This window comes from Dipodomys ordii, unplaced genomic scaffold, assembly GCF_000151885.1.
Source record: "Dipodomys ordii isolate 6190 unplaced genomic scaffold, Dord_2.0 Scaffold38, whole genome shotgun sequence".
NCBI lineage: Eukaryota > Metazoa > Chordata > Mammalia > Rodentia > Heteromyidae > Dipodomys > Dipodomys ordii.
In genome coordinates this window covers 5,828,772-5,838,143 of record NW_012267254.1, presented here as the reverse complement: position 1 = coordinate 5,838,143, position 9,372 = coordinate 5,828,772, and the positions used below count along the sequence as shown (strand labels likewise).

The window sequence follows — 9,372 nt, the reverse complement described above, 5'->3', positions numbered from 1 at the left end:
TTCCTTCCTTCCTTCCTTCCTTCCTTCCTTCCTTCCTTCCTTTCTTTCTTTCTTTCTTTCTTTCTTTCTTTCTTTCTTTCTTTCTTTCTTTCTTTTTTGGGTCCAGTTGTGGAGCCTGAACTCTGGGCCTGGGCGCTGTCCCTCAGCTCTTCACCTCAAGGCTAGCACTCTACCACTTCAGCCACAGCACCACTTCTGGCTTTTTTTTCTTTTTGCTTATGTGGTGCTGAGGAATTGAACCCAGGGCCTCAGGCATACAAGGCAAGCGCTCTACCACTGAGCCACCTTCCCAGCCCCTCTTTCCTTCCTTCCTTCTTTCTTTCTTTCTTTCTTTCTTTCTTTCTTTCTTTCTTTCTTTCTTTCTTTCTTTCTTTCTTTCTTTCTTTCTTTCTTTCCTTCTTTCTTTCTTGTTAGCTGTGGGGCTTGAACTCTGGGCCTGGTTGCTGTCCCTCAGCTCTTCAGCTCAAGGCTAGCACTCTACCACTTGAGCCACAGACCCACTTCCAGTTTTCTGGTAGTTCATTGAAGGTAAGAGTCTCAGGGACTTTCTTGCCCAGGCTGGCTTTGAGCCACGATCCTCAGATCTCCGCCTCCTGAGTAGCTTAGATTACAGGCATGAGCTACTGGCGCCTGGCCCTGCTTTCTTTTAAGACTTTTGTTAGCATATATTAATTGTATAAGAAGAGATGCATAGTGACATTTCCAAATATGCATACAATATACACCATCAATCTCACTCCCTCTCCCCTTCTCCCTTATCCCCCCTTCCCTCGTTATTTAAAACCATCTCAACAGATTTCATTGTTATATTTTCACCCTTGTTCATGGTCTCCATTTACTCTTCTCCTTCCCATTGATACTTGTCCCCAACATAGCCTGTTTCCCTCTCCACTGCATCTTTTTTTTTTTTTTGCCAGTCCTGGGACGTGAACTCAGGGCCTGGGCACTGTCTAAGTTTCTTTTGCACACTTTAGCCACAGTGCCACTTCTGTCTTTTTCTGTTTATGTGTTACTGAGGAATCAAACCCAGGGCTTCATGTACACTAGGCAAGCTTCATGTACACTCTACCACTAAGCCACATTCCCAGCCCTCCAGGGGATCTTTCTTTTTTTGGGGGGGGTCCAGCTGTGGGGCCTGAACTCTGGGCCTGGGCACTGTCCCTCAGCTCTTCAGCTCAAGGCTAGCACTCTACCACTTGTACCACAGTGCCACTTCCAGCTTTTTTCTTTTTTCTTATGTGGTGCTGAGGAATCGAACCCAGGGCCTCAGGCATGCAAGGCAAGCGCTTTACCACTGAGCTACCTTCCCAGCCCACAGGGCATCTTTCTTGAACATATAGTGTGGTGCCCGCATGATAGCCAAGGGAGACCTGAAGGGAGGGTGATGACTAATTTTTGTCCTCAAGGATACTTTTCTTTCACCAGAGAAAAAATATGAAATAGGCAGCCATTAAGGAGCAAAGAAAAGCTTTCTAGAGGCTGTTGGGTGGGTAGGAGGAGTAGTCTGGGGCCTTGGGCAAGAGGTGGACATCTGCATTGGTAAGGATGGAAGCCTTGTGTTTTTCCCAGTGTGTCTCAGGTAAAGGCAGCAGGCCAGTGTCCGTACATTGGTAGCAGTGCCTGCAATAGGCACACAGTTGCTCTAGGTCAGCCAGAAGGAAGAGCTGGAGTGCCCCATACCAGAGATGGCTGATTCCAGTGCCTTAGCAAGTAACTTGTTTTCAAACCAGGTCACCCATAAGGCTGCCAGCTCCCCATCACAGCTTATTCACATCCTTATCCCACACTAGCTAGGGTGCTTACATTGCCTAAGTTCTGTCTCTGGTCATACCTGTTCAGCCCAAGGAAGGTTAGCATGAAAGTATGAATGAATGAGAACTGGATTGCACTTGGAACAATCCTGACTTAAGGGAAGGGCTGGAACTGATTTTCTGGCATGAACACTGTTCCTGCTGAGTCCAGCATCTAGGAATGGTACTTAAAACAATTCTTTGCTCTTTGTTCTTGACTTCACATCAGCAGGTGAATTGCCACCCTGTGTCTCAGTTTCCTACTCTGGGACTGGCTCACAAAGCTCAGAAAGATGAGGTTTGGGTATGTGAGGTTTGGGTGGGCAGGGAAGACTCTCTGAAGATCTCACCTCAATAACCACCATGTCCATGAGTGTTTTTGGTCATAAGAAATCTCTCTACATTACACGAGCATGGCCCAGAGCTGCAGTCCTGGCAATGGAGGATCAGAAGTAACTTTGCTGACAAAAGTTTGTGTGTGTGTGTGTGTGTGTGTGTGTGTGTGTGTGTGTGTGTGTGTGTGTGTGTGTGTGTGTGTGTGTGTGATATTGAACATTGAACTCCGGCCCACTCACATACTCAGCAAGTGCTCTACCACTTTTAAGCCATGCCCCCATCCAATATATGTGTCAGCAGCTACCAAAGCTTCAGATCTAAAGACCCTGCTTTATTAGATTTTGTAGACACACTTGGTAACCCTTTGATGTTTAAAAAGAAAAAAAATGTAAAGGTTTGGAAATACTGTATAGAAAACATGTGGACATGTTTTTTGCAATCCTGGGGCTTGAACTCAGGGCCTGGGCACTGTCCCTGCATTTCGTTTGCTCAAGGCTAGCAATCTACCACTTGGCTACTGCCTTATGTGGTGTAAGTGGAGTCACCCTGTCCTTCCCTGCCATTCTTCTGTTTATGAGGTAGTGAGGAATCGAACCCAGGGCTTCATGCATGCTAGACAAGCACTGTACCACTAACCTACATTCCCAGCCCCATGTGAAGATTTTCAAGATGTACCTTCCAGTCCTCCATATGAAGGGCAGGCTGTGAGACTCCTCAAGACATTTGGCGAGCTTTGAGTCTTAACTGGAATGATGTCAAGAATTTTCGAGCTCTCTTTGCTCACAGAGGTGTCTGTGTCCCCACAGGATGTGGTTCTCTATTGTCTCCAGAAGGACAGCGAGGATGTGAATCACCGCGATAATGCTGGCTACACGGCCCTGCATGAGGCTTGTTCCCGGGGCTGGACTGACATCTTGAACATCCTGCTGGAGCATGGGGCTAATGTGAACTGCAGTGCACAGGATGGCACAAGGCAAGAAGGGTGCTCCTCCTCAAGGCCCTTTCCCTTATCCCTGGTCCAATCCCCAACTTGTTAGATCTTGCCACAGTCTAGACCTTGGTAGCACGGCAAGTGGCAAGTTGCACAGAGCTCTTGCCAGGGAGCCTCTAGAAAGTCTTCTGCGGACTGAAGAACCAACTGGTTTCGAGCAGGAGCCAATGAGTTGCTTGATAGCCAGTCCATCTTGGCTCTAACAGGAAGCTGAGGTGGTCCACAGCTCATCACATCCCCTCCAGCTATCACGAGAGAATCCACTCGGCCTTCCTTCCAGATTTGAATTTTCTTTTTTTGGAAAGTTTTAGCAAGGATTTATTTTAGTAGAATGGGGTTAAAGTAGGGAGAGAAGAAAAAGGGAAACATTCCTGTTCTCCATGCAGGAAATGGGAGTTTAAAGACTCAAAATAGCAGCTCTTAGCTAGCGTTTATACTGTGAGCTAGACAAATAATACATGGTCATGTTATCTAGGCAACTCCCAATCCTTAGACAGTGGTTCTGGGTTAGATTTGATTTTTCTAATTTGAACTCTATGCACTTTAAAAATATACCTTAGCCGGGCGCTGGTGGCTCACGCCTGTAATCCTAGCTACTCAGGAGGCTGAGATCTGAGGATTGCGGTTCAAAGCCAGCCCGGGTAGGAGAGACCGTGAGACTCCTATCTCCAATAAACCACCAGAAAACCGGAAGTGGCGCTGTAGCTCAAGCGGTAGAATGCTCACCTTGAGCTGAAGAGCTGAGGGACAGCGCCCAGGCCCAGAGTTCAAGCCCCACGACCGACAAAAAAAATAAAATAAAATAAAAAATATACCTTCTGTGTCTTAGAGATATTGTACATGTTCTCTGTTCTACTTCCTGGGCAAAACAGACATGAATACCAAGTAGAAGGACCCAGACCAAAAGGCTTTGCCTGGCCACTGCCTTATGTGGTGTAAATGGAGTTACTCTGCCCATCCCTGCCATTTGGAAGTGACCTGGATCTTCTATTTTTCCTCCTTGCATCTGCTTTAACTTTAGCTCTATCATGGAGTGTTGGCTACTAGACTCCAGAACCACCAGTGAAACCACACTGTGCCATAGGGATTGTCCCATGATGCAGAAGATGATAAGAAAGATTATTGGGAAAGAGAAGAGGAACTGAGAAAGAAGGTGGTGGGCAGTTAGGATAGGTGGTTGTGGGCCAGAGGTGTCTGTCCTGTCCTGTCTTAGCCCATATTATTCTGAAATTGCCATGGAATCCTTTCATTCTTTTTCCTCAAGTAAAAGTATGTGGCCCAGGTGCCCGGGTTCCACTTGGGTCCTATTATCATCACCCTCTGTAACCTCCACAGACCAGTTCATGATGCTGTGGTCAATGACAACCTGGAAACTATCTGGCTCCTGCTGTCCTACGGGGCTGATCCCACACTGGCTACCTACTCAGGTCAGACAGCCATGAAGCTGGCTAGCAGTGACACCATGAAGCGCTTTCTCAGAGGTAAGCATGGGTTGGACTGGCAGCTGGTGTCCTAGGGACTAGCTTCAGACACTGAATTTGTTTCCTCTGTACTGTTCAACCTATGGAGAGAGCAGAGGGTGATAGGAGATTTTGACTTTTGCTCAATCTGATGAAACTCTGCAGAATAGGCTTCAGGCTAGCAGATAGAAGGGCTGCCTTTCCTATTTTCCTCTCTTCAGTTCTAGGTCCCCAGCTCCCAAAGAAACTTTGGGATGTTCATTTATTCTGACCCAGGGATGATATTTGCCCCCTTTAGCTGAGCTGTCACCAGGAGTATACCTTTGTGGCTTCTTCCTACATACAGCACACACATGTACTGTCAAACTACATACAAGCCTTGTCTGTGCTTCACTGGATTCCTAGGAGAATGTGACGCTGTTGTGCATCCCAAGAATTTCAGCATGATAGAGCTCAACATGAAACTCTGTCTGTCTGAACAACTACTCCTGGTTCCTCTCTGCACTAGATACTACCCTCTAGTAGGTCTTGGCAATCCCTGAGTTCAATAAAAATCTGTGACCGCCTTAGGAAGCAAATAAACCAATTTCTACACCTTCTTTAAAATTCCAAAGGGAATTTGAATGTTGAAATCATTTTTCTAGTAGTTAAAAAATTGGCACTGGGTACTGGTGGCTCATACCTATAATCCTAGCTACTCAGGAGGCTGAGATCTGAAGATAATGGTCTGAAGCCATACTGGGCAGGAAAGTTTTAAGACTTTTCTCCAATTAAGCACCACAAAAAAATATCCAAAAATGGAGCTGTGGCTCATGTGTTAAAGCACTTGCCTTTGAGCAAAAAATATTCAGGGACAGCACCCTGTTCCTGAGTTCAAGCCCCAGGTCTGGCACACACATACAACAAAATGGAAATAAGCATCTTTCTCCCTTCTTTCTCTTAAGGATCTACTTTTCTTTTTTTGGTCGGTCATGGGGCTTGAACTCTAGGCCTAGGCGCTGTCCCTGAGCTCTTCAGCTCAAGGCTACCACTTTGAGCCACAGCACCACTTCCAGTTTTCTGGTGGTTAATTGGAGATGAGTCTCACAGACTTTCCTGCCCAGGCTGGCTTTGAACTGCGATCCTCAGATCTCAGCCTCCTGAATAGGCACAGTGCCCAGCTCTAGGATCTACTTTTTTAATCCTCAAAAAAAAAAATCTGGTGGTATTAAGGTTTGAACTCTTGGCTTTGCACTCACAGGCAAGCAACTCTATCACTTTGGTCATGTCTCCAGCACTCCCCACTTATTTCTGTCAACTTATCCTAAGTCCTAGCCAGCCTTCTAACACCTCCTTAGCTAACTTGCATGCTAGTCCATGTTGCACGATTCTGAGATTTGTGAATGCAACACTCCTAGCCTGTCCAGGCAGAGCACATACATTCAGGTCTTGTCAGTATTTCTCAATTTATAGGCATGTAGCCAGCTTACTAATGGGAGCCAAAAGCTGATAGAGTATTATAGACTGGGCCATCTCTTCTCTGTGCAAAGTCAAGAGCTTTATCTGGCTGTTGTGGAAAGCTCTTATAAGCCAAGCTATAACCTTGGCCTGATACCCTGAAGGAGTCAGGCCTGTACAGAGGTCAGCAGGCCCCAGGAAGAGAGACTTAGGCCCAAAGGTCATGTAGGTAGGGGGGAGGGTGAAAGGATAATACTCAGGGACTTTTTAAAACATCAAAGCAATATTCACCTAACATGATGATTTTAAAGTGAATAATTCAGTAATATTGAGTGCATTCATGATGTTGCTCATCCATCATTGGGGGTCTTTCCAGCCCAGAACTGTGTTTCTCTCTCTCTCTCTCTCTCTCTCTCTCTCTCTCTCTCTCTCTCTCTCTCCCTCTCCCTCCCTCCCTCCCTCTCCCTCCCTCCCTCTCTCTCTCTCTCTCAATCTCTATCTCTCATAGTGGTCCTGGGCCTTGAACTCAGAGCCTGGGTGCCTGGGTGCTGTCCCTGAACTTTTCTCCTTAAGGTTAGTACTCTACTACTTGAGCCACAGCTCTATTTCTGGCTTTGTTGGTAATTAACTGGAGATAAGAATCTCACATATTTTCCTGCTCAGGCTACCTTGGAGCATGATCTTCAGATCTCAGCCTCCTGAGTAGTTTAGGAGTATAAGTGTGAGCTACCTGCATCCAATTCTCTCCTCCTTTGCATCCCTGGACTCATTCCCACTCATTCTCCATGAGCTATTAGGTATGTGGGGTAGTGGCCACAAAGGAATACATAAAATAGGAGGATAAGGGAAGTCTGCCTGCTGCTAGCTATTACACCTGGGTACATTTGCCTGGACTTTGGATTTTTTTATTTTTTATTTTTTTGTTGGTTGTGGGGCTTGAACTCAGGGCCTGCGCACTGTTCCTGAACTCTTTTATTGAAGATTCTACCACTTTGAGGCACAGCTCCACTTCTGGTTTTTGAGTGGTTAATTGGAGATAAGAGTCTGACAGGGACTTTTCTGCCCATGCTGACTTCAAAGTATGATCCTCAGATCTCAGCTTCCTGAGTAGCTAGGCTTACAAACGTGAGCCACTGGTGCCAAGCTTGAGCTTTGGATTTTTTTTAAGCTTGCCCAGTAGGCTGAAGTTTGTTGTTTTTTGGGGGGGGAGGGGGTCCGGTCATGGGGCCTGAACTCTGGGCCTGGGCGCTGTCCCCCAACTCTTCAGCTCAAGGCTAGCGCTCTACCACTTGAGCCACAGTGCCACTTCCGGCTTTTTTCTTTTTGCTTATGTGGTGCTGAGGAATCGAACCCAGGGCCTCTGGCATGCAAGGCAAGCGCTCTACCACTGAGCCACCTTCCCAGCCCCTAGGCTGAAGTATTTTAAAAGAGTTTTGCTTTCCATCCCCAAGCATTTGCTTGACCACACTTTCTGTATATTAATTGTCTCCATCTTCCTCTGGTGGAGAGTCCACTGGGCAGAAAATGAAGGTGAATCTCTGTAGGGTACAAAGGGCTCTGTTTTGTGCAGATGGACAAACTGAGCATGAGGGTTATGCCTCCTGTACAGCTTTCTTCACTTTGCACAAGGCCCCTGTCCTAGAATGTTTGTCTGGGATGAGAATTGTCTTCTAAATACACAAAGAGAGGCACAGGTATCGGGAAGTCAGTCCTTTTGTTTGGCAGAAGATGCTGGTGATGGATCAGGGTTGTAAATGTGTGTTTTCTTTTCTTGTGTGTGGGGGGGAAGGATGTTACTAGGGCTTGAATCAGGTCCTGGGCTCTGTCCCTTAGCTTTGTTTTTTGGTCAAGACTGGCACTGTACTGCTTGAGCCCCAGCTCCACTTCAGCATTTTGGTGGTTGATTGAGATAAAGTCTCATAGACTTTCCTGCCCAGTCTGGCTTCAAATCATGAGCTTTAGATCTCAGCTTCCTTGAGTATCTAGGATTACAGGCTTGAGCCACCAGCACCTGGCAATATACATTTTCTTAGGCTGAGTTAACTTCAAGTGAGGCCCATTTCTGAGATCATGAAAGTTAAAGTGGTACTACCTCATTTGTTTGTCTGCTCATCCATTTATTGAGCATCTGTTAGATTTTTGGTGCTGTGCTGGGCACTGGAGGCCAGTCAGTAAATCTTTTCTATATCATTCTTAGATTTGGAGCACCAAACTGTCTGAACCCCCAGGAGGCCTTTGAAAGGCTTCTCCATTGGGCCAAATTGTAGAATGACTGTGACTGATTTACCGTTAACCCTTTGAAGAAAAGACTAGCAGAGGAAAACAGGCTCATTTTGCCTATTAGTGGAAGAAATGAGTGGGGATTGGAGGAGTTGTCACAGTTTGGACTGGGGCATCAGAGGAAGTCCAGGGATTGCTTTTCTTTTCACTGATGAAAGGGTTATTAGCAAGTTACTGAATCACAGGTTTTTGTTTTTTCTGCCAGAGACCTCTGCTATACAGCTCTATATTGAAGACTGCTGCTTTTTCTTGTTGTTGTTTTTCACTCCTTTCATGACCCTCGGCTAGTGACTTAGCTGAAGGAGGTGGGAAAGGATGTGATGGGACCCAAGGAAGTAGAGAAAGTCTGACGATGTCCACTCATGCAGAGCTCAAAGGCTCTGTTCTTACAAATGGAATACCAAAAGTGCTTTAAAAAGGTGTTGAAAATTCATGAAATATAAAATTAATCAGACAAAAATGAACAGTTTGGAAGTGGTGCTATGGCTAAAAGTGGTAGAGATCTAGCTTTGAGCAAAATAGTTCAGGAACAGCTTTCAGGCCCTGAGTTCAAGCTTCACGAATGACATTCCCCCCCACCACCAAAAAAGAAGCCAACAGTTTAGGGTAAGGGAGAGATAGGTGAGAATGTTGAGAGAAATGTCATTGATCAAAATACATTGTACTCATAAACTTCTTTGTTAAATGGCATCCTCCTTTGTACAACTACTTCAAGATAATAAAAATAAATAAATTTTTAGAAAAGTGCACAGTTGAAGCCAAGCACTGGTGGCTCATGTGTATGATCCTAGCTACTTAGGAGGCTGAGATCTGAGGGCTGCAATTTGAAGACAGCCCAGACAGGAAAGTCTGTGGGACTCTTATTTCCAATTAACTACCAGGAAAAAAAAGCAGAACTAGAGGCATGCTTCAAGTGTTATAGCATAGCTATAAAAGTAAATGCCAAGCTGGTGATATTGGCTCACACCTGTAATTCTAGCTACTCATGAGGCTGAGATCTGATGATCAAAGCCAGCCCAGGCAGGAAAGCTTGTGAGACTCTTATCTCCAGTCAAATCACCAAAAAAGCCAAAAGTTT

The 9,372-nt window shown here is 45.7% G+C and overlaps 1 protein-coding gene across 2 annotated transcripts in view; it reads left to right on the top strand.

Annotated features, from left to right (window-relative positions):
- Bcorl1 (BCL6 corepressor-like 1) overlaps positions 1-9,372 on the top strand; it is an 82,798-nt gene that overhangs the window by 58,042 nt on the left and 15,384 nt on the right. For both annotated transcript variants that reach the window (XM_013018044.1, XM_013018043.1), the window contains exons 11-12: positions 2,933-3,099; positions 4,453-4,598. In XM_013018044.1, coding sequence (XP_012873498.1) covers positions 2,933-3,099; positions 4,453-4,598 — 313 coding nt within the window. The remainder of the gene's footprint in view (positions 1-2,932; positions 3,100-4,452; positions 4,599-9,372) is intronic.